The sequence below is a fragment of the Apodemus sylvaticus genome, chromosome 2 (genome assembly GCF_947179515.1).
Source record: "Apodemus sylvaticus chromosome 2, mApoSyl1.1, whole genome shotgun sequence".
In the NCBI taxonomy this organism is placed as follows: Eukaryota; Metazoa; Chordata; class Mammalia; order Rodentia; family Muridae; genus Apodemus; species Apodemus sylvaticus.
In genome coordinates, this window is record NC_067473.1 from 149,856,419 (window position 1) to 149,881,321 (window position 24,903).

Consider the following 24,903-nt stretch of genomic DNA (forward strand, 5'->3'; position numbering starts at 1 on the left):
GAGTTGAGGACCCTCAGGCAGTAGCTCACCCTATAGCTTGCATCATGGGTGATACTCCGGGAGACTAAGCCATGTATTTCTCACAGGCCAGGCAATGGTGGCGCACGCCTTTAATCCCAGTCCTTGGGAGGCAGAGGCAGGCAGATTTCTGAGTTCGAGGCCAGCCTGGTCTACAGAGTGAGTTCGAGGCTGGCCAGGGCTACATAGAGAAACCCTATCTGGAGAAAAATAAATAAATAAGAAGAAGAAGATGTGAGCTAGGCTTCCCAGTCTCACCTGCTTCAAGTGGAGATGGGAGCTTAAGCCTGTGGGAAATGAAAACCTGTGTTCGGCAGGGGAAGTTGTTGGCATAGGGCAGGAGAAGATAGTCTGTCTCTACACAGAAGCCTTGGTGTTCCTCAGCAGATTCCTGAACCCTTACCTGTGTATATGGGGGGATGTGTCTGACAGTCAGATTTCCACTGCCCCTCAATGCAAATGGTACCCCAGACCCTGTGGTGAGATGCTGGGTAAGTCCCTGTTCAGAGGGACCTCTGGCTGGAGGCTGTGAGGTTCCTTTGTGCCCCGTGTTGTCAGGAAGGAAAAGACCCTAAAGGTAGGAAGAAGAGGGGTCCTTAGTCAGTGCCTAGTAGTTTCCAAACCACCAGATGCTTGGTTCTTGAGCCTCCCCTTTCAAGGCTGAGTGGCTGAGCCTGTAGGGAGATGTGCGCCCTGCCTCACCCAACACACCAAGTCTTCTACTTGCACTTCCCCAACATCTTCCTAGTTATAATTTAGAACCGTTGTATTTGAGAGTGTGGTGGCTCTGCCAGCGACCTGATGGCAGCCTTCTGGAGATGTGACAGAGGCCTAAAGCCTCTGATGCAAGTTCTCTGGCCCACTGAAGGGTTGCAGAACGGTTTGTACTGGCTCTAGGAAGCTGGTTGTGTATGTAGTGAGCATCCACTAGTGACCAAGGAGTGAATGCTCTGGCATCTCCCTCCCTGCCCCAGCCCAGTGCAAATGCTTTCTGGGAAGAGTGATTGGGAGCCGTTTTGTGGGGTCCCTGGCAGAGTTGGGCTCATGTGCTCTCCCCCTGAGTCCAAGCGGCCAGCACAGCCCTGACTGTGGCCTCTGCTCTGCCCTTTAGGTTTTGTGCCCTTGAGGGTAGGGGCACAGGGCTGGGCTCCAGCTCCATCCTGGAGCACCCCCGCCCAGGCAGCAGAGGAGAGACAGGCAGGATGTGTAATTTTCAGTTGCTAATTGTGATGTCCTGCAGCTTGCCGAGCTAAAAATAGTCTCAGTTTTTGTTGAGTAGGTTAAAAAATAGAAGCCCGGTGCTGCCTCAGAAAGCAGACCCCCTCCCCAAACTGGCAGAGGCAGGGAGCCGGCTGATGCCCCCTCCACCTTCTGGCAGAACCCTGGGTATTTATGCAAAGTGCACCCTCAGGGCCATTTTTGTCCTAGTTTTTCATAAATCCTGGTTGCTTTGCCTGAGGCCTAAGGACAACCCTCTGGGAGCCTCAGAGCCCCCGAAACGGTGTGCAGAACACTGAAGGAATGTGTCTGTATCCACTGGTCCATCTGGGTAGAGGATCAGCCTTCCTCCCTTCCTCTCAACCTTCCTTCATGCTCCTGAGGAGATGTTGGGGGGTTGGGAGGGAAGACCAGCCTCAGTTTACCTGCACATCACTGCCAGCCTGAGCGTCCGAATGCAGGTCCCGAGGGCCAGGACTTGCTATCTTCATGTGAGAACGAGCATTCTTCTGTGTTATGGGTGAGCCACATCTGTATGAGTTGATTTACACCGATGCCCAACTCATGGCTTCCTCTGACTTCTAATAATAGAAATCTAAAGTTCAACAAGGTTAGTTGGAAGCTGCTTCTACATTTCTTGGAAATTTCTAGAATCACAGACTCGAATCTGGGAAGGGCCATGGAATTCTGAATGCGCTTGGCGATCCTACCCATGACCCATGACAGTTCTTTCCTTCAGAGCTATAAAGAAGACGCCCGGCTCCTGCTTCCCAGCTGAGCGTGAAACTGGCCCCTTCTTAGGCTGCTGCTCTCTGCTGGGATGGGGTTGGCTGTGTTGAAGGGCAGCCTGCTAGACGGTTGTCCCTTTGGGACATCCAGAGTTCTTTCCTTAGTGTCTCTGAGATAGAGACTTACACTTTATAAAACATACTCTGGAGGAGGTGTATTGGGAAGAGAAATACTGCTGACCCTTTGCCTCTTCTTGGGAAGGAATCTGCCAGGGAGAGCTGGTGTTAGACACGGGTGGCTGGGCCTCAGAAGTTTCTAGGATCCAGATCTGTCAGACAGGCTGCACTGCCTCCCTCTCTGCCCCCTGCTGCTCCCATCTCCTGAAGGAACATGTTCTTGTCCCAGCTAATCATTCAGAGCTTCCCTCTGCTCTCTCCTGTCCCTAGACTTGCTGTCTAGAGCCTCTGAGGCATCAAGTTAGAGGCTGACAGGAAAAAATAAGGGCGTGTTTCCTGAGAATCTCCCCAAAGCATGCATACAGTCACAGGGTGGGGTGCAGACTCCGGGACAAGAGTGCGGGGAGTGGCCTGCAGTGACTTGACTCTGTCCTGAAGTCAGCATCTGTCCCTCTCCTTCCCTGACTGCTGGCAGCCAGGGCCTGAGTCTTTAATGAGACCTCTAGAGGGCAAACCACACCCCAGCCTCCCTTCTCCACCTAGCTCTTCTCCTCCGTGGACCTAGCTCTTGTCTTCCATGGCCATCCTCAGTAGAGGAAACAAGAAAAGCACCTAAGAGAAGGGAAGGACAGAAGAATGGCCCAGGCCATTCACATCCAGGAGCAGATGTGGCGTACAGTGAGGTAAGGCGGTAGGTTCCTCTGGTCTGGATCCTTTGGTCGCCACTGCAGCAGCTGGGCTCAGTTCCAGGACTCCCCCCAGGGGGCAGAGTCTCAGCCTGGCTAGAGTTTGGAGGGCAGTATTCTTCAAGCACAGTCTCCTGCCTCGGATGCGATGTGACCTCTAGCCCCTGCTGCTGAGCCTTCCCCACCAAGATGGACTGAGCCCTCCAACTGAGAGGCAAAACAAGCCCTTTCTCATTTCAGCCAGTTTTGCTGGGTGTTTTTATCACAACAACAGGAAGAATGGCTAAGGCCCCACCATGGCTACAGTCAGCTCAGCTCGGTCTGTGCTGCTTGGTGCATAGAGGGGCACTAAAATCTCTGCCAGGATTGAAAGAGGGGACCTTCTTCATGATGTTGCCAAATCTTGTTGGCCACCTTGTTGTTTCCCAGGGTACCTTGCAGCCGTAGACAAACTGCCAACCATCTTTATTCTCTCAGCTCTGTCAGATCCAAAGAGTCTCTGGGCCCTGGCTGCCTACCACTGCTGTTGTGGTGTGCTGGGGCAGGCAGCACACACACACCGCTGAAGCATCTCCGCATCTGGGGCCATTATCCTTTTCTGTACTGCAGCCTGCCAGGTCACACGTCAGTGTGTGCTTGTTCTGAGCTTGAAGCCATCCCTTCTGTACACCGCCCCCCCCCCACTACATTTCCCATAGTCAGGAGACCATGCTGCAGTCTGTGGCTGTGGTCCTGAGGCTTACAAAGATGCACCGATGGCTCCTATCAACAGCTGGAGGGAAGGCGGCTCTTCGCTAGGTGTGAGTCTCCTCTCTCTTCCCTCCTCACACTTCGGAGCCCAACACGATCATGTTCTGGATGTTGGAAGGGCGCAGGAGAGAAACAATGACTGCTATCTTCCAGGCCCAGATCCCCAGAGCTGAAGTGGAGGCCGGTGTAGGAACACTTCATTGGGGAGTGTGGTCCCCAGGGAACAGCAGGCAGAGCACATAGATATGGGGATGTGTTCACACCCCACAAGGCGTCTTTGGCAGAGTTCTGGGAAGTGCTTGACTAACCCGAGTGAGGGGGTGGAGTTTTCTTACTGATCTCTGTGTCTCAGGGATGGAAATGTGCATAAAAGGTATACAAGTTCCCAGGCATTACCCGTAGCAGCCCCGGACTCTGGTCTGTGCAGAGCCAGAATGGTCTGCTTCGCTCAGGCCTCAGCAAGGGCCTTGGTGTGTACTGATGGCTCTGAAGCCTTAGGTCAGAGGCCATGGTCAGAATCAGGGACAACCACTGAACCACAGGGCAGGGCACATCACAGGTCACATGGCCATATCTGGTACTGCCCTAGGAACACGTACTTCCTAGTTTTCACCTTCTGACGTAGCCCTCACGAGACCCTACAGAGAGGATGGATAAGAAACCCGAGAGGTTACATCTGAGGGAGCCGTGTAGAAGCCCAGAGGCTTTATCTCAGAGCGTATTCTTGAATCCACGTGCCAAGCTCTTTCCTCCATGTCCTAGGCCTAGGACCTGCAGTCAAAGGAGAAGACTTAGGGAAATGGGGGCTGGATGGTCACAGGTGCGGTGTAGACATGACCATGGCAACATCCCAAGGCAGCGCCTTCAGTGCTGGGCCCAGGAGGGGCAGCAGGCATGAACCTGGCAGCAAGGTCCCCAAGAGCTGCTTCTTGAAGAGGAAGGAACAGGAGACTTCTGAGCCTTCAGGGAAGGACAAGGCTGTGCAGAGGTAGTGACAGGGAACCTGGGAAGAGACAACAGGGTAGTGACAGGAAGCTCCAAAGTCTGTATCTTGTGCCTATCTTGCCTCGGGCCAGTTGGCCAGCCTGCAGCGCATCCATTTCAGTGGCTTGCAGAGGGCTTCTTCCTCACCTGTTAGGCAACCATCCATGCCCACCTTGACCCTGAAGGTCTCTGCTCCTGAAGGCAGGGGTTTGTCTGCTCACCCAACCTCAATGTCTTTCAGGCTGGGAGAACTCTGCCCACCTTCCTCAGTGCTGGCTGCACAGTGCCAGGTAAACCCGGTGTAGAAACAGGCTCTTGCCCTCTGGGCAGGAGACACCCTCCTGGTAGCCCTGCAGCCTGGATCCCTGGATCTGCCCTCACGCCACCTGGCTTGATAGTGGGATTCGAGAAGCTTTTAAGACTGTCTGCAAGGAGACAGTGAGTCACTTGCTCTGTCTGGCTGCAAGGTGCTTTACCGAGTTGATTAGGTCTGTAATTAGAAGGCGCTTGTTTTCTTGCTTGGAGAAGTGAGGAACGGTAAAGCCAGCTAGGTACAGCCTGTTCCCCAGGCAGGCCTCAGAAACCAGCCCACTCCAGGTCTGTACTAGTCCCTCTGGCTGGCCTGGGGGGACTTCCTGGGTCCTGTGCAATGGTCGCAGCATCACTGGGGGTCTGGGTGCAGTCAGGAGCCTTGCAGGGACTTCCTGATAGTCTTTTGTACCTGGAAATCCTCAGAAAATGCCAGTGCCAAGCCTGCTCTCGGATGGTTTGAGTAAGGTGGCTTTGAGAAGTCTCTGTGCTGTTCCCGTGTATGGCCACAGTGGCGGGAACCTCATTTAGCTGGCACAAGACATTGGAGGCTGGAACGTGCAGGGGGAACAGGTTCCCTGGCCTTCTGTTTGCCTGCACAAGAGCCATCCCTGTGTCTTGGTCAGGGACAGGTTCTTGGTGAGTCAGGCCTGGAACAAGATCTTGAATTTTAGCAGGTTCCCCTTGCTGCTTCGGGGAACCACATTTACTATTACAGAGAGTCCATGCAGGGTGGGCTCCCTGTGTCGTTGGTGCACATGTGACATGCCAGCGGCACCAATCAATGGCATCTGTGGTGCAGGTGATGGGGGCCTAGGGCTGACTTTATAAGGGGTGTTTGGGCTTCCTAGCAGACTTCAGACATGCACTTTCACTGTTCTGAGGTTCCCAGAGCCCGAGGCTCGCACCTCAAGTCTTCTCCTCCGCCTTTACTGCATCCTGGCCTCCACTTGTCCCTAAGACCGGTGGCTGTGACGTGACCTCTGTGCGAGCTTTCAGGGAAGAATAGCATGACAGTACAGAATAGATGAGATGTCTCGGTGCCGCCACTTTCTGTCATTTACAACACTGAGTATTAGCTTTTGCCACGTGTCCCCTCCAAGTGATTCCTGCAAACTTACTTCAGATTCACACAGTAGGGTAGCCTTTCTGGGAACTGTGTCTGGCCCAAGGACTCGTACTTGTTCTTCAGGCTTCTCTCCTTGAAGGTAGCAAATTGTACTGTCTCCTCTATAGCATCAGAATCACAGTATATTGAGACCCAGGCAGCCTCCACCCGGGCTCTGGTTCTCCCAGCAGACTGACTATAGCAGCCTTGCCCCCGGGGCTCGACGGGGGCCATATGAGTTAGTGGAAGTTAGAGCATGGCCCTTACCCTCCATCACCCCTCGTGTCCAGAGCCCTGCTGCCTCCGTAGAGGTAAAACTTCAGTGTTGTGGGATATGGAGATGCTATTGGTCAAAGCTATTCCACCTACCAGTCACCTTTTGAACCTTCAGAACTGTGTGAACTTAAGATCCACCCGAGCCTCTGTGAGACCCTGAGGCCAGCAGGGCTACTGCAGGTGACGAGAACCCACCACAAGCAACCAGTATTGTTTGATTGTGAAGTTGGTCACTAAGTACCACAGCTGGCCTGTGGAAGGACACAAAAGCCAGCCTCTTCTGGCCTCGTGGGTTGCCTGGAGAAGAGGGCAGGGCTTCTGGAGATGCAGCGCTCAGACTGCCCTCAGACATCTTAGGATTTCTTTATTTGAAGTCTATCTCAGTTGGCCTCAGTTTTGTGATCTGAAAACTGAAGGCTTTTTCTCAAGTTAGGGGCCCACAGACTTGATGCAGAGAGATCCCTGGAAAACTTCCTGGGACAAAGTATCAAGGTTGCCCCTGTGTTTCTGATGCAGCAGAGCCAGCTGGGGCCTGAAAATAGTGTGTACCTAACTTGTGTGAGGTACCCCAGCTGTGGTGCTGCTGACTATCTGAACTTTAAGGGGTACATTATGGTATGGGCTCCTCTGCTTGTTTTGGGAGTTTGCTTGAATTCCCATACTCATGGCAAAATAATTTTTTTTCAAGAATTCTAAGGAAACCTGAGGTTTCTCTGTCAGCCATTCAAAGTAGGCAGTTCCAGAATGCAATTCTGCCAGGATGCTGCCCTGCCTGCTTTATCACCAGTTCCACACATCCAAAAGCCAGTTACAGATGCTCCCCCAGATCCCCTGTCTGTTACTCTGTGTGTGCTGGTAAGTGGCTCAGGCGTGACAGTTCTTCAAAGTATCCAAGGTCAGGTCCATCACACCGCCTCGTCTGCTGCTGCTTGAGCAGACAAGCCCTCCCAGTGTCCCAGCAGAACCAAACAATCATCCTCCACATGCCCCTCTTGCTGTATTTCTTAGCTCCTCCTCTGCTCAGAGCAGACTCTAAGCTCTCGCAGCAGCAGCAGCAGCAGCAACACACTATACTCTGGCCCTACAGCATACACTGCCCCTGCTAATCCCTTAACCTCTCCATGCACCAGCCTTGGAAGCTGGCATCTGCTGCCCTGAAGGGTGTTCCTTGGTTCTCCTCAGGAGTCGCACAGCTAAGGATCAGCAGTCACACATATCTGTCATTTGCACACCATCACTGCGGCTGTCCTGATCACAGGCTTCCTATGCTTGCTCTTGAGTTTATTCTCCTCCTGGTCAATCCCAGGAGGCCTGTGATTGGGACACAGAGAAACTACACTGAGTCAGGGTCCCTGGAGTGAGCTCTAGCATGCAAGGAGCAGGTGGTCAAGAAATTCTCATCAGAGCTGCAGCATCTGGGGGAGCACCAAGCTGACCAAGGGGGCTTCTAGTCGGACTTGCATGCACACAGACTGCAGGCCACCTGGGACATACCTCACAGCCTTGTTTATCTTTCCCAGGAAGCTATGCCCCAGACGTCTGTGGTCTTCTCCAGCATCCTTGGACCCAACTGTAACAGACAGGTGCAGCCTGGCATGGGGGAAAGAGGAGGTGGGGCCAGCAGCGGCTCCAAGGACCTCATTTTTCAAGATGGACGCCTCACTTCCGGGTCCTTGGAGGCCTTGATGGAGCACCTGGTCCCGACGGTGGACTATTATCCGGATGTGAGTGACTGGGACCTGAGGGAGGTGGAACTGCAAGTAACAGGGAGGAGGAATCCAGGTTTCAAGGGAGGCTGCTTCTGGGAGGGGAAGGGAGGCCCAGATGGGACTGTAGAGTTAGACAGAGCAGGGGAGGGGAAGGATGAGCTGCAGGACCTTCATCACCTCCTACTGTGCACATAAAAGCCTGTCTAGAGGAAGCCGCAGTGACTTCCCTGTGCTCCAAGTAGATAAAAGCAGGGAGACACATAGGAAGCAGAGATATACAAAGGTCCCACCCTGGAGGAAGGTAAGGCCAGCATCAGGGTCCTGTGACCTGGGAGCCCAGACTACTTCTGAGCTTTGGCCCTGAGCTGAGAAACACCAATTCCCAGGGAAGAAGAGCCACCCCTCCTCAGAGGCATGGGGATGCCGGAGGTTTCCCTGCTCGTCAGTAGCCCAACGCCTTCTTCCTCGCCTCAAGATCGGCCATTCTGGGAACAGGGAAGACAGTCTCTTGTCACGTTTGGCTCTCCTTCCACCTCTGATGCGTGACGTCTCTTCAGAAGTGTAGCTCTGCAGGCTAGTCCCAGCCAGGCAGCCCGCCCTGCCCATCTGTGCCAGCCACCCGTCTGTCCATCTCAGAATCCTCTGTCTGACCTGGGTGCAGACTTTAGGCTCTCGGCCTTCAGAACAGGGGAGGAGGAATTGCTGTCTGTGGCTGCCTCTTCTTTTCTTCTCTCCTTCCTTCCTTTTTTCTTTTTTCTTTTCTTCTCCTTTCTCTCTCTTCCTCCTTCTTCTCCCTCTTCCTTCCTTCCTTCCTTCCTTCCTTCCTTCCTTCCTTCCTTCCTTCCTTCCTTCCTTTCTTTCTTTCTTTCTTTCTTTCTTTCTTTTCTTTCTTTCTTTCTTTCTTTCTTTCTTTCTTTCTTTCTTTCCTTTCTTTCTTTCTTTCTTTCTTTCTTTCTTTCTTTCTTTCTTTCTTTCTTTTTTTTCCCTTCCTTCCTTCCTTCCTTCCTTCCTTCCTTCCTTCCTTCCTTCCTTCCTTCCTTCCTTCCTTCCTTCCTTCCTTTCTTTCTTTCTTTCTTTCTTTCTTTCTTTCTTTCTTTCTTTCTTTCTTTCTTTCTTTGTCTTTTGAGACAGGGTCTCACTATGTGGGTCTAGCTATCCTGGAATTCATTATGTAGGCTGGCCTTGACCTCATAGAGATCCACCTGCCTTTAACTCTAGAGCACTGGGATTAAAGGTGTTCATCACTACATCTGGCTATCTTTGATTGGTTGATATATATATATATATATATATATATATATATATATATATATATATATATATATATATATATATATATATATATATATATATATATATATATTGCCTGCATATATGTCTGGAACCTCTGGACTGGAGTTAGAGACAGTTGTGAGCTGTCATGTGGATGCTAGGAATTAAGGTTGGGACTGTGGAAGAGCAGCAAGTGCTCCTAACCACTGAGCCATCTCTCCGGCCTCTCAAGGGCAGCGCTTTGGGCAGCTTGGCGTCTCTGTCTGTATGGCCACCCTTGCCCTCCCTGGGCTCTGGGAAGACAAGCCTTCCCTGTCTTTCTGTCCATCCATCCATCCATCCTATAAGCCTTGTCAAGGACTAGTTAGGGCTGACTCCAGTGCTGGCGGTACGGAAATGGCAGGTGAGAGACTGGGACAGAGGAAGCCTTGGCCCAGAAGAAACCCACAGCAGGGTTACAGCCCTTAGCCCTGACTGTGCTTGTACCAAGGCCAGGAAGGATTCTCCAGATGGGCTATCACAGAGGACCTCAGCCTGCTTGCCGCCCAGGTAGTTCTCAGAACACTGTGCCCTGGGATGCCCCCTACAGGCTCCCAGGATGGACTAGCAGGTCAGGAAGTAGAGTGTGGTGTCCAGTTGTGCACTGGCCTGACTTCAGAGTGTCTGATCTTCCCTCTCCATGTAACTGCTGAGCATACACATACCATGAAAGCACACCAGGAGATCCCCACTCTGTATGGAATGGAGCTAAGGGCTCAGATTACATGTCTGAGTCGTTCGTCTGCTTGTAAGGTGGACCCTGAGAGTCTGTCTCACCTGCTGGTTGGGGTGCCTGAGCAGTAACCCTGTACACCCTGAGACAGGTCACAGGAAGTTCACAGGGTCAGAGGAATACCTAGTGTCATAGGGAGAGCTGCCTCCGGTAGCACTGCGTGCTTCTATGGTGTGAACATGTCCTGTCTTGGCTGCGTGCAGGCCTTGCTGACGAAGCCCAGCTGGCCTCAGATTAGAGCAAGTGAATTCCTGTGCTGTGGCTTTGGAGTTGGGGCCTAGGGACCTAGGCAACACAGCCTACATCAGCCAAATGGGGGTAGACCAAGTGGGTAGAGTCCCCCAGAGGACCTTAACCTGCAGTACCATCTGGCCACTGGCAGGAGCCTATGAAGATCCTGTAAGAACTGACCCACAGAAGAGAACCATTGGTCACAGAATGTCACCTAAGAAACCTGGCAACAGGCCTGGACAGCCACCCTCCTCTATTTTTTGGGGGTGGGGGGACAGAGGGTAGTGAATAATTCCAACAGAGCTGTGTCTCCTAAGTGGGAAGATCTAGCAGTAGAAAGAAACAAGGTCGTATAAGGATGCCATGTAGGAGAGGAGGGGCCGGGCCAAGCACAGCGGAGAGTACCCACGGGAGTGTTCCGGTCCTCAGTAGTCTCCTCTCCTTCCTGCAGCGGACGTACATCTTCACGTTTCTCCTGAGTTCCCGGGTCTTTATGCCCCCTCATGACCTCCTGGCTCGAGTAGGCCAGATCTGCCTGGAGCAGAGGCAACAGCTGGAGGCCGGGCCTGAGAAGGTAAGCTGGTGGGGTGATGGCCCTTTGTCCCCTGGGCTGAACAGGGGCAGTGAAGAGAGAGGGCGGCAGGTGCCGAGTGGGCCAGCCTGGAGGCCCAGCGCGGGCAGAGCGGTTTTTGTTTTGTTTTGTTTTTGCTGTCTTGTTTTATTTTAAATTTTTTGAAAAGCAAGTTTTTTTTTAATTGAAAAAGGAAATAAAAACATTTTATGATAAAATTGAAGATTTACATGGAGAATATTCCTGATAAAATAGAAGAGATATATAGGAAAACATGCTAAAATTGACAATTTTCATGGAAAATTAAAGAGTAAAATGGTAGACATAAAAAACATTGCTAAATTAATTGAAAAAGGAAGTAGAAACATTTTATGATAGAATTGAAGATTTACATGGAAAATATTTCTGATAAAATTGTAGAAAATGTAGGAAAACATGTTAGAATCGAAGATTATCATGGAAAATTTTATATAGATATAATAATGGTAGGCATAAAAGTATTCCTAAGTTGATTGAAAGTGGAATTATAAACATCTCTGATAAAGTTGAAGATTTACATGGAAAATATTTCTGATAAAATTGAAGAAATATATAGAAAAATATGTTGGGCTGGAGAGATGGCTCAGTGGTTAAGACACTGACTACTCTTCCAAAGGTCCTGAATTCAAGTCCCAGCAACCACATGGTGGCTCACAACCATCCATAATGAGATCTGATGCCCTCTTCTGGTGTGTCTGAAGACAGTGTACTTACATATAATAATAAATAAATCGTTTGGTAGGAGCAAGTAGGGCTGGATTGAGCAGAGGTCCCGAGTTCAATTCCCAGCAACCACATGATGGCTCATAACCATCTGTACAGCTACAGTGTACTCATATACATTAAATAAATAAATAAATCTTAAAAAAAGAAAAACATATTAAAATTGAAGATTATCATGGAAAATTATACAGATAAAATGGTAGGCATAAAAATAATTCTAAGTTGATTGAAAGTGGAATTATAAACATTTTCAGGTAAAATTGAAGATTTACATGGAAAATATTTCTGATAAAATTCAAGAAATATATAGAAAAACACATTAAAATAGACTATTTCATGGAAAATTATACAGATAAAATGATAGACATAAAAACCTTTCTAAATTAATTGAAGGTGGAATTAAAAATATTTTGTGATTAAGATCAGAGATTTTCATGTTGGTAATTCCTCTTTCAATTAATTTAGTAATTTTTTTTTAGTAATTTTTATTTGCATTTTGTTTTTAAAAGTGAATTTAAGTGAAAAAGTCGACTTCAGGGAAGTAAGAGACAAATGAGAGATGCACATTCTTTGGTGTAACTCTAGCAAAACCTCATGTGCACGTGGGGCTGTGTGCCCAGCACAGGCCCTGGGGAGGGGCATGGCCCTAGAGTGAAGGGCAACTTCTTACTGTTGCTGTTGTGTGGTCTCCTCTGACTTGGGGGGGTCTTGCACATCCCCCACTGACCCAGGCCAAGCTGAAGTCCTTCTCTACCAAGATCGTGCAGCTGTTGAAGGAGTGGACAGAGGCCTTCCCTTACGACTTCCAGGATGAGAAGGCCATGGCGGAACTGAAGGCCATCGCACACCGTGTCACTCAGTGTGACGAGGTGAGGCCCTCCCTTGGTCCTTCGCCAGGTCACTTGGGTGGTTTTAATGGGGGGCAGTTTCTACAGGAATATCCTCATATGTGGTCCCTTCCCTTGTGACCTCCAGGAGGGTATTATGCACAGGTAATAATAGCCTAGCAGGCCAGCAATGGGCTAGGAGGACCTGGGTCATCCCAACAATTGCCATGACTGCAGCCTTCGGCACCCCCATGCCTTGGTAGGATCTGTTTGTCCTCTCTTCGGGCTCCCAGACTTGTCTTGGCCTGGCAGAGACAGAAGCTGAGAAGCTGTGTGGCCTCTTCTCAGGATGGAGAACCCTGTGCTTAGTGTCCCTGTTTGCTGAGTAGGGAAGCCTGTGGAGAGACTCTTGGGAGACAAGGAGCCTAGGATAGCCCACCCAGGGAGAAAATCCTTCCTGGTGTCTTCAGCTGACAACCTCTGGGAAAGTTGCTTTTCAGACCCACAAACCAAGGTCTAGCCCTACCTTCTGCACCCTCCTCTGGCAGGACAGCCCGCTATAACCTTCCTTTCCTGCAGTCCCAGGAGCCCCTCTTGGCCCAAAGGTGTACTCAGGTCTGGCTAGGAGGGTGGGAGCTGACGTCAGATATAGCCTCAGATTGAGATGGGACCCTTGTGTGGTGGTGGTGGCCTCGCTGTCAGTCCACTCCAGCGCCTGATGCCGCCCTGACCCCACAGGAGAACGGCACAGTGAAGAAAGCCATTGCCCAAATGATACAAACCTTGCTGCTGTCCCTGGCTGCCCGAAGTCAGCTCCAAGAGCTTCGGGAGAAACTCCGGTCACCAGTTGTGGACAAAGGGCCTGTCCTTAAGGCCAAGCCACCAGCCGCCCAGAAAGACATCCTGGGTGTGTGTAGCGACCCCCTGGTGCTGGCCCAGCAGCTGACTCACATTGAACTGGTCAGTGCTGCTGCATGCTCTGGCATTGCATGGAATGGGGTTGGGCCACACTTGACATTGCTTGGCCAGCGGGTGCTGCTGTACCTCCTGTGCTGGTCAGTCTGGGCCACCATAGGGAAGCTGGCTTGCTAGCTCTCGCCATGATTGTCACAGGCTAGTTGTGTTGGGTCTGTAAGAGTGTGGCGTCCTTGTATGAGTGCAAGGGGAGGGTAGCGCTGGGTTCTGTCTCGCTCACTTGAACTTCTGACCTCTCTCCTTGCCCTCTGCTGAAGGAGCGGGTCAACAGTATCCGCCCTGAGGACCTGATGCAGATCATCAGCCACATGGACTCCTTGGACAATCACAGGGTACGTGGGCTCGCTCTGGGAGGCATGGCTGGTAGCTGGCCTAGCAGAGCCTGGCACTTGCACCCCAACACAGTTTGGGTCCGGGCCTCAGTATGTGATATGCACTTTTCAGTAGTGGGTGGTGCCACCCAGTGGGGGTGCCTGTGGCCTTCCTGGGATTTATCATGGAGTTTAGCTCTTAGTCTATACAGAGCAGTGCATCATGGGAGAAGCCAGTTTGGACTGATGGGTTAGCTTGTCAGAACATCTGAGGAACATGCAGGCAGCATGGTCCAGACCTGGCCAGCCATGGTAACTGGCTGGTCCAAGCAGGGTCCCCAGAGCTTCCTGTGACACTCTTTGTCCCTCTAGTGCCGCGGAGACATGAGTAAGAGCTACAGTCTAGAAGCCTATGACAACTGGTTCAACTGCTTGAGCATGCTCGTGGCTACAGAGGTGTGCCGGGTAAGTCTCTGTCATGGCAGACCTGGGTTAGCTGACTTCCCAAACCATCTGTGCAAGGCTGACTCCTGCCCTCACAGAACTCAAATAAATGCACATGGTGCCCACTATGAGGACCTCAGCCTGGCCCTGCCAGCCAACTCACACATACAACAATGATTCTTTTACACAATAACCAAGACCCCAACACTGGGGTGCTCTCCTTGGGTCCAGAATACTGAGCCAATTATAGTGAGCTTCATTGTCCTCAGCCTACGAAGCAAGGCTGAGGATGAAGATGGAGCAGTGTTAGGACACACACACACACATATACACATATACACATATACATATACACAATACATATACACATATATACACATATACATATACACACATACATATATACATATATACACATATACACATACACATACACACATATACATATACACACATGTACATACATACATATAATGTATATACACATACTCATACACACATATACATATACACACGTACATACATACATATAATGTATATACACATACATATATACATATATACACATACATACATATAATGTATACATACATATATACACATATACATGTATACACACGTACATACATACATATAATGTACACACACACACAATATAGTCCCAGAAGATGCAGCCCCAGACTTCTGGCAGCTAAGGCCGAGGCCCTTCCCCAGTGGCCCCTCCCTCGGTGGTTCCACGCTGAGGCAGACCCACTGTTTCTAGGTGGTAAAGAAGAAACACCGGACCCGCATGCTGGAGTTCTTCATCGATGTGGCCCGAGAGTGTTTCAACATCGGGAACTTCAACTCCATGATGGCCATCATATGTGAGTGTCCAGGCACAGGTGGGGCTGCTCCTGTCACCTGTATCTCCATGGCCTGACCTCTGCCCATGTCTCTCCAGCTGGCATGAACCTCAGTCCAGTGGCACGGCTTAAGAAAACGTGGTCCAAAGTCAAGACAGCCAAGTTTGATGTCTTGGAGGTACTGGCATCTGACCCTCCCCCACCTCGTGCTGCGCAGGGTCCCAGGCAGCAGGGGACGGGATCTTTCCTGTCACGATTACACGCACGCACGCACGCACGCACGCACGCACGCACGCACAGGGCTGGCCTCACTGGTGCTGGACACTTGAGCTCTCCTCGGCCCTGTTGCTTTGGATTCAACACCTAAACCAAGCAAGGGCGGGAGCTTGACCAAGGGAAGCCGGCCACTGAGCCGTCACCGTCTCCTGATCCTGGGCCACCTGTGTCCCCAGAGGCTAGCAGACAGGTCATCGGGAGCTCTACATAGATGTATTTGGTCACAGACTACTTGTTTAGAAAGCACGTGGAGTGGGTGGGGCCCGAGAGGTGCTGGTTGGAGTAGTGGAGCAAAGACACTCAGGAAGCATCAGGAAGGCGGGCACTCGGCCTTCCTGATGCTGCGACCCTTTAATACAGTTCCTCATATTGTGGGGACCCCAACCATGCAAGAAAATGATTGCATTGCTACTTCATAACTGTAATCTTCCCTGCGCCTGCAGCATCACATGGACCCCTCCAGCAACTTCTGCAATTACCGCACCGCCCTGCAGGGGGCGACGCAGAGGTCCCAGACCGCCAACAGCAGCCGTGAGAAGATCGTCATACCCGTGTTCAACCTCTTCGTTAAGGACGTCTACTTTCTGCACAAAATCCACACCAACCACCTGCCCAATGGGCACGTTAACTTCAAAGTGAGCCTGACTGCTTGTGGTCCCAGCGCGGGTGGGGCAGCCAGAGCCTTCTTGCACTACTGCAGCTCCAGACAGTGGCTTTGTAGCAGGGGGGTAGTTTCCAAGTCCTGCCTGAGCTCTAGAAGGTCCTTCAGGGCCGGATGAACTGCTCTTCAGTCCTAAGGTGCAGGTCCTGTCGTTTTGGTGGGGAACGGCCGATCTCAGAGCTTGTTGCCACAGGGTCTGTGTTTATTCAGGACCAAGTACCAGTGCTGACGCCACTAAGGAGACAGAGGAGGAGCCATCCTTAGGGACTTAGGGGTGAAGAGGGACTTAGGTAAAGAAAGAACTTGAGCAGGATTCCAGATAAACTGGGGAGTGGAACAAAGCTACCTTGGGAAGTGTAGGGCACATTACCTGAGGGATAGTTGGATACTGTGCATTCATGCTCTGGTAAGGAAGACTGTGGCTTGTCCTGCCAGTGGCCCTCCCTTTGCTGGGTGTAGCTGGGGAGTGCCTCAGGCTGGAATCACAGATGGGGCCTTCTGGGTCCCCTGTGCAGGAGAGACACAGGCCCTGCTGTAGGCCTAATTGCCTTCCTCCTTCTGGGACTAACATCATCATCATCATCATCAACAGCAGCAGCAACAGATACAGGGACCGAGGCGCTGATGCTTTGAGTTCGTTCAGGCGAGCACATGGTTGGTGATTTTGTCCTTTCAGAAATTCTGGGAAATTTCCAGACAGATCCACGAGTTCATGACATGGACACAGGTGGAATGCCCCTTTGAGAAGGACAAGAAGATTCAGAGTTACCTGCTCACAGCGCCCATCTACAGCGAGGAAGGTAAGGGTGTGTCTCTGACAGCACACCCATCTCCCCAAGAGCACAATTGTTCCCATGCCCACCCAGGCTCCTTGGCCTGTTGAGGTGGCCCAAGAAGTCAGTCAGGAGTCCCTAGTCCTCTTGTCCCGGGCCCCCTGTGACCCTGGAAGGGCAACCCTGTGGGGATGCTGGCTCTCAGGGGCTCTCCATCCTCAGCTCTCTTCATCGCCTCCTTTGAAAGTGAGGGTCCTGAGAATCACATGGAGAAGGACAGCTGGAAGGCACTCAGGTAGGACTTTCAGGTGCACCTGGGCCTAGGGAGGGAGAGTGGGGGTGGGCCAGGCACACCTGGGCCTGGGGAGGGAGGGTGGGGGTGGGACAGGTGCACTTGGGCCTGGGGAGGGAGAGTGGGTGTGGGGCAGGTGCACTTGGGCCTTGGGAGGGAGAGTGGGGGTAGGGCAGGTGAACTTGGGCCTGGGGAGGGAGAGTGGGGGTGGGCCAGGTGCACCTTAGCCTGGGGAGGGAGAGTGGGGGTGGGCCAGGTGCACCTGGGCCTGGGGAGGGAGAGTGGGGGTGGGGCAGGCACACCTGGGCCTGGGGAAGGAGAGTGGGGGGTGTGGGCCAGGTGCACTTGGGCCTGGGGAGGGAGAGTGGGGGTGGGCCAGGTGCACTTGGGCCTGGGGAAGGAGAGTGGGGGGTGGGCCAGGTGCACCTTAGCCTGGGGAGGGAAAGTGGGGGGTGGGCCAGGTGCACTTGGGCCTGGGAAGGGAGGGTGGGGGTGGGCCAGGTGCACCTGGGCCTGGGGAGGAGGGTGGGGGTGGGGCAGGTGCACTTGGGCCTGGGGAGGGAGGGTGGGGGTGGGCCAGGTGTACCTGAGCCTGGGGAAGGAGAGTGGGGGTGGGCCAGGCGCACCTGGGCCTGGGGAGGGAGGGTGGGGGTGGGCCAGGTGTACCTGAGCCTGGGGAAGGAGAGTGGGGGGTGGGCCAGGCGCACCTGGGCCTGGGGAGGGAGGGTAGGCATGGCAAAACCAGTTCTGGTCTCCCTAAGGCTGGCTTGGTAAGATGCTGAAGACTGGGCTGGCTGGCCTGGGCATTCTTCTCACAGAGCTGTGGCCTGCCCTCTGCCTGCTCAGAGAGCCTGAGGCAGCTGCTTCTGTCCACCCGCAGGACCACTCTCCTTAACAGAGCCTGAGGATGCAGCCTGCGGGTGCCAGACGAAGCAGAAAATGCGAATCCCATTGACACTGGGATGGATGTAGGATAGGAGCGGCGAGGCCTCACTGGCTGGGGTCCATTTTGTATATAACTTTTATGAAAAAGAAGACGGTAATTATCTCACGCATCAGCCTTTGGCGCTTACACAGTCCTTTTTTGTTGTTGTTATTTATTTTAAACAGGGCAGGGCCCTGTTTTGGGGAGGGGCGGGAAAGAGTATCATGGGAGATGGTAACCATGGTAACATCTTATTCTAATGAAATGTAGATTTTTATTTTCTACTTTTGATGATTAACATCCTATAAAAAAATTTAAAATAACCCAACCAAAACCAATGTGAGCCCTGCCTGCTCGGACGCCAGCCTCTCCAGCCAGTGTCTCTGATGTTGGGGTTAGTGCCTTAGAGGGTACTGGGGGTCCAGTCTTCCTGTTCCATTGTCGGAACTGAAGCCAACTCTGTCCTGTGCCACAAGGAACCCACCCTCAGCAGCCTGGGCCACCAGGTTCCCACAGGGAGGGCTGGAGTGGCCCGGAAGTCTCGCGTGCACACTTCTGGAAGGGAACCTTTACATACGGGCTTTCCAAAGTTTACATTTTCATTTTCCTTTATCAGGGATTTATGGGGTTGGGAGGGGTGAGGGGGCGCCTGACAGCATATTTTCTGTGAGAATATGTTTGGCAAATCGTTCTTCAATTGTGTTTTAGAAGAGGAAAACAACAAAAAGAACAAAACAAAAAACAAAAACAACCTAACTCTGCGGATCTGGGGAGGGTTATTATAGTGTTGTCAGTCTTCCCGGGTGCGGAGGCGCTGCCAGGAAGAAAACACAGAGCAGACTCGAGGATGGCAGGGCAGTGTCTGAAGCTGGAACACAAAGAGAAGGGAAAGAAGAAAGGGTGTGTGGCAGACAGCCTCCCCTCCCTCTGGTAGGAGCCCCCTACCCCCAGTAATCGGAAACTCAGCCAGGCAGCCCCCACCACCACAGGAGTACTTCCGGATCAAACTGTCCAACACGAGCAGTGTATTTCTGAACCAAACAGGGGATTGCGGTTCACCTTTCCTGTCTGACTTCCTGGTGTGAAGCCTGGGTCATGGGTGGGATGGCTCCGTCCCTCAGACAGCTGGAGAGATCTGCACTGAGTTGCTTGGCCTGGGCGGGACCGGCCTGTCAAGAGGCCCAGTATGGAATGGTGGGTCCGGTTCCCAGAGCTTCTTTGGACAGCCTGGAGATGACCGGCCAGGCCATAGGGAGGTGAGCTAAGTGGCCACCCTCAGCCTCGGGGAGCCGAGTAGCTACACTGTATTGTCACAGTGTGATTGCACTTTTCAGACCTCTAGCTGGTACAGATTGTATATTGATAGTACATATCGATTTGTTTATGTCTTTGAGATAAAGGCTGGAAATGAGAATATATATTTGGAATATAATGTTAGAGCATTTTCTGTACGCGTGTTAAGAGCCTTCAGTCCATGTGTGTGCTTCAGGGGTCACCGGTTCCAGTATCTTCTTGAGAAAGTGTCTACATTGCTGTTTTATTGCCCCACTTTGATCCACCGTCCATTTGATGTTTTGGTATTTGGAGTTGATCTCTGATCTAAAGCTGTACCATACGCAGGATGTCAGCTGTGGTGTGACTGAATGTACCTGCATCAATAAAAGAACATGTCGCTCTTCTCCCTTGTCTTGTGTGTGTGTGTGTGTGTGTGTGTGCGTGCGCGCGCGCGCGCGCACGCGCGCCCCTGGAGCCTGGAGTTAGGAAGGAGGTGGCAGGGACTGCAGGGACTGCAGGGACCCACTGTAGGCTTCAAAGACAGGGAACCCAGCAAGCAGCTTTTGTTTGCAGCTGAACTACATTCTGACAAACGACTTTTCAGATGATTAATGAGACTGGAAAAAGTATGCACAGGGTGAGTGTAGTCCTGCTTTTCTCAAACAACACACCCAAGGGTGCAGTGTGTGCACATAAACGTTAGGGTCATCTGCTCGTCAGATTAGTCAGATTCTCTTGCCTGTGGGACTGCTATCTCCTGCAGGTACCCTGTTATCCCTTCCTGTAAAGCCGTCTGCCAGGCATGGGGTTCACACGGGAAACTGAGTCCAGCACACCGGGAATGACCTTCCTGGGGCAGAAGAAAAAGTGTCAGTCTAGAGTTGTCTGCCCTTCAAAACCATATATTTTTTTAAACCAGAAAATACAAGATACATACTAAAGTGGAGTTTGCTATCAGAAGATCTTCATCAAAAGAGACTTCAGAGGAACACTCTTAACCTCTACCAGAACCCATGATGGTAAAAGCCACCTCCAGATGGACTACAAATGCAAGTTTAAAAAGCATCATAATAGTCTAAGAGATAACATAAAAGATTCTTCTATACTTTGGAACTGGAAAATGTTTCGTAGACATTCAGATTAGTAACTGTGCAAGCGAAACAAGGAACACAACATACTATAAAATATGCAAAGACTCAAAAGGAATCAAGTAAACAAATGGTCCAATCCAAAAAAAAGGCTATGGATGTGACCAGAGCACCTCAAAGAGAAATGGTCAAGAAATGCCTTAAAAAGCGCTCAGCATTCTTAGCATTAGGAAAATGTAAATTAGAACTACTTTTGCCAGAAGGATTAAGGAAATGCCTGAGGATCATGGTGAGGATGTAGGGAAAGGGAGACTTCATCACTGTGGGTGGGCACTCTGGAAATCAGTGTGGAGAATTATCAAAATGCTGAACCTAATATATAAATATAGCTTATTCATACCTATGACCCAGATGGATCACTTCCTGACCTGTGTCCAAAGGACAGCGGCTTGTCCCAGGGTCACTTGTTCAGCTGCGCTCACTGCTGCTCTAGTCACATCAGCTAGGAGCCGCAAACAACTTAAATGTCCCCAGTTGATAAATGGATAATGAAAATGTGGTACATTCACGCAATGGAATCCTATTCAGTTGTGAAGAAGAACAAAATCATGAAATTTGCAGGTAAATGGATGGAACTGGAAAAATATCATACTCAGCGAAGTAACCCAGCCACAAAGAAACACATGCTGCTTCTAGTCTCTGACTTGTGGGCCCTAGCTCTGAAATTTTAGATTTAAATACATCACTGGAAGCAAACAAGGAAGCTAGGAAAGTGGACCGTGAAGGGAGGCAGTAGCTCTTGAGAGGGCAATGGTAGGTCTAGATGCTGTGAAGGGAGAGAGGGAGATGGGGGAGGGGGAGGAGCTTAACTGGGGAGAAGGGAGAGTAATAGGAAGGAGAGAAAAATAACACTAAGGATGTTTGAAAAGGCTGTGTGTGTGTGTGCGTGTGTGTGTGTGAGAGAGAGAGAGAGAGAGAGAGAGAGAGAGTACCCCAGTGTCAATGGAGTTACACGTTCACAGGGTGACAGTACTCCTTCAAGAGTTACAGACTAGGGATGAAGAGATGGCTCAGCAGCTAAAGGCACTTGCTGCTCTTGCAGAAAATCAGGATTTGATTTCAGCACCCACATGGTGGCTTACGACCCTTCATAACTCCTGTTCCAGGGGATCTGACATCCTCCTCAGCCGCTGCAGGTACTATATGCAGGTGGTGCACAGCCAGACATACAGACAAAACATTCACAGATGTAAAATAATAAAGTAAAAATTCAAAAGAGTCACAGATTAATAAAAAAAAAAAAAACCCAGTACCAGGCAAAGGAGACCTCCCTTCCAGCTGTTGGTAGGAGGTCTAAGAGACCCCTAAAACAGTACAGCCATTGCCTTTGGCTGCCCTCCTCCAAACTCAGATGTAAGACCCTGCTGTTGAAGGCACCACATTGTTCAGAGATGGAACTTAGATGAATTGAGCTGCAGCTGACTCCTGGGGGACTAGCTCTCATAGAAACTGAAGGCGTTATGCAGGCTGCTAAAAGAGAAAAGTAATTAACAGTCTTATTCAGCAGTGAAGTCTGCAAACCAGGACAATGACTGGCCTGGTAAGATCCCCAGGTTCAGTAGGGGTACTTCCACCTTGGGGAAAACAACAGTTATCTAATTAAGGCCTATTCAACAGGTGGGGATTCTTGCACTATAAACCCCACTACATGTGGCTGGAGAGCTCATAGACACACGAGGAGAACCTCCTGTTGTCATTCACCTACTGTATTCTAAATGCTCACCCTTGAAGTAGAGAAGCTAGCTCTCAGGACTCGCCTAAGACACTGCCTCTGTAGGAGACAGAGGCAACTGCAAAGACCTACAACTGCTCAAAATATGGAGAACAAATGGCCAGGAGAGCCCAGGCTCAATGGACACATTGACAATGACACCCCTACTTCTAAGTCTCAGGGAATATTAGTAGTGGGGGCAAGACTGTAAGAGCCAGGGGACACCAGCTGTTGGGATAGTTTCTTCTAGACATGGCCGGGATGCTACACCCGTGATATCTCAACAATAGGGTTGGCTGAAGGAGTCCTATGTAATGTCCACACCAACTGACATGCCAACGTGGATGGGAGTTACTTCCCAAGGCCCTAGCTGTCGCTGAAGAGCTACAGGAAATCAGTGACTGATGGGAGAGGAAGAGTCGGTTCCTTCTGGGGATGAGTGCCTTGATTGGTTATTGAACCCCAAGTGGTCAGCTGTAAATATGCACGTATGAGCCACACTAAGTGGTTACACACACACACACACACACACACAGAGACAGAGACAGAGACAGAGAGAGATGAATTTAAGAGAGAACTGGGAAACAAGGGTGGGATTTGAGGTGAGAGGAGGGAGGGGGAAATGATATAAATATGGTATTCATGTATGAAATGCAAAAAAATTTAGAAAATTTTTATAAAAGAAAATTGACAAATTGAACTTCATTATAATTAAAAATTTTCAATTATACCAAGCAAGTGAAAAATAGTCCGACACCCAGAAGAAATTATTTACAATATAGGCATCTTAAAAGGTCTCAAATCCAGAATTTGGGTGAGATTTTAATAATAAGCACAGAAGCTGTGGTCCATCAGGGCAGGGCTGCACATCAACCTGTCAGCAGAACTTGGCAAATAAGGTGTAAGAGTCACCCACATGCTACTGGCTTAGAAGGATTGAAGGTGTCGCAGACTGAGGTTTAGCATCATGTGGCAAGGTCAGAGTCCATGCAGAAATGCCAGGAGGCTGCTGGTGAAGGTGCCACCTGAGCGGCAGTGGGGACGCCATGATTGTAGGGGTGTCCATCAAGGATACCAGCAGGTGTGCAGTGCGGGGGAGCCTGAGCCTCCGAGACGAGCCGTGCGTGTGGCGGGTGGCAGGGCTGGAGGGGTGGGACTGCGCAAACCTGCCGGAAATACCTCCCAGAACGTTGCCTTGATGATGAAAATCTTAATGATGACAATTCCCCAGCTCCAGCTGACCAGCATCTGTTGTCCTAGTAAAGCATAGGTTTCCCTTCCGATGATTCTAGATCCAGATATATCACACAGAGGGTCCTGACAGAGTCTCCGGGACGCTCAAGCTTCCCTTTAAAAGCTGACGAGCCGCTGTCCTTATCCACATTGTATCAGTACTATTTTCACGGTCCCACAATAGCTCATTAAGCTTTGAGCACTCCTTGACTCTCTATCCCAAAGCTCCAAAATCTTCTACCTTTCTTCTCAAACAGTCCAAGGCACAAAGGATGTGGCCAGGTCCATCCCAGCACCCCACTCTCGTAGCACCCCCACTCTTGCTACTGATGTCTGTTCTAGTTTGCTTTCTGTTGCTGTGATAAACACTGGGAACAAATCCAACTTGGGCCTAAGTAGCACAGAGCAGCCTGCACTGCACCATGGGCGCCACGAAGCGTCTTATACTGTTCTGTTCAATTCGCATCAGTCAGCGTTGTCTAGAGGAACAGAACCCATGTGTACATAATATATATTATATATAATTACATATATTACTAACTTGGCTTATGTTACAATGGTAACAATAGTTTTCTCACACCTGAGTGACTGTGAACCCAGTAATTATTTAACTCTCATCAGTCAGAGTAACTCCACGGTAGCTGTCTCACCCTGGGGAGGCCGACAACCTAGTAGTTAAGTCGCTCAGTCCATGAGGTTGGCTGTCTCAGCAGTCCCAATCTGGCGCGTAAGACCTTGAAGCTTCCTGGAGAGTCTTAGTTAATGATAGAAACCTGGAGATACTGGAACTGATATCAGTGAAGGGAGCATCATGAGCAATAATGTTTTTTCTCTCTATCAGTGATGCAGATATAGGCCAGATTAGACCAGATTTAAAACAGGTAAATGTAGGTTTATTAGGAGGCAGCTCTCTATCTGGTTTACCGGTCTCACAGGAGGCAGTCAGCATCCAGGCTAAAGCAAGGGCGTTTACAGACCTTAGGCAAGGAGTGATGATGTGTCAGCTAGGATCTGCGATTGCGGTAGAAAACTCAGCCCCTGGGTGGGCACTCTTGGGTGGATTGCTGGAAACGGAAATACAGAGACTGGGAGCGATGACATATTAGCCTGGAGTTTTCTGCTACCAGGTGGGAGATTTTCTCTGTGTGTGAGTGACGGGGGGTGGGGGGGTGGGGGGGGGAGGAAGGAGGGCAGTCGGGGTTTCCCAGCTTGTGCCTGAGTAAGCAGGGGGTCTGGCCTAACAAGCAACAACAGGATAGATCAACTCAGTGCAAGGGAAGGCCAGCAAGCAAACCCGGAATCATCTTTCTTTGGACACATCCTCTTTCACCTAGGATGCTTCCAGACTTGGACCAAGTCTTCCCACATCAGTTAAGTCAATCAGGATAATTCATATCTGAGGTTTCCTTTGCAGGTGACTGAAGTTATGTCAAATTAATATTATAATCCAAAGCAAGCCATTTTTAAAAAAACTGGCAAAAACAAATCATGAACAGGTATTTCCCAAAAGATGGCTAAAGACTAAATGCTAAGGTATCCACCACCTCTTCCCTAAGAATAAACTAAAAGCCAAAATGAGATGCCCCACCTACCGGAGGTTAGACTTACTTGATGTATATTAACTAAAGACACAAAA

General features: G+C 50.5%; 1 protein-coding gene across 1 annotated transcript in view; it reads left to right on the forward strand.

Annotated features, from left to right (window-relative positions):
• Rasgef1a (RasGEF domain family member 1A) overlaps nt 1–19,568 on the forward strand; it is a 26,000-nt gene extending 6,432 nt beyond the window's left edge. The window contains exons 2-13 of the mRNA XM_052174677.1: nt 7,775–7,978; nt 10,690–10,812; nt 12,303–12,440; nt 13,137–13,358; nt 13,631–13,705; nt 14,057–14,149; nt 14,892–14,994; nt 15,072–15,151; nt 15,693–15,884; nt 16,587–16,710; nt 16,906–16,978; nt 17,856–19,568. Coding sequence (XP_052030637.1) covers nt 7,775–7,978; nt 10,690–10,812; nt 12,303–12,440; nt 13,137–13,358; nt 13,631–13,705; nt 14,057–14,149; nt 14,892–14,994; nt 15,072–15,151; nt 15,693–15,884; nt 16,587–16,710; nt 16,906–16,978; nt 17,856–17,880 — 1,452 coding nt within the window. The 3' untranslated portion in view covers nt 17,881–19,568. The remainder of the gene's footprint in view (nt 1–7,774; nt 7,979–10,689; nt 10,813–12,302; nt 12,441–13,136; nt 13,359–13,630; nt 13,706–14,056; nt 14,150–14,891; nt 14,995–15,071; nt 15,152–15,692; nt 15,885–16,586; nt 16,711–16,905; nt 16,979–17,855) is intronic.
• Nucleotides 19,569–24,903: the final 5,335 nt, after the last annotated feature.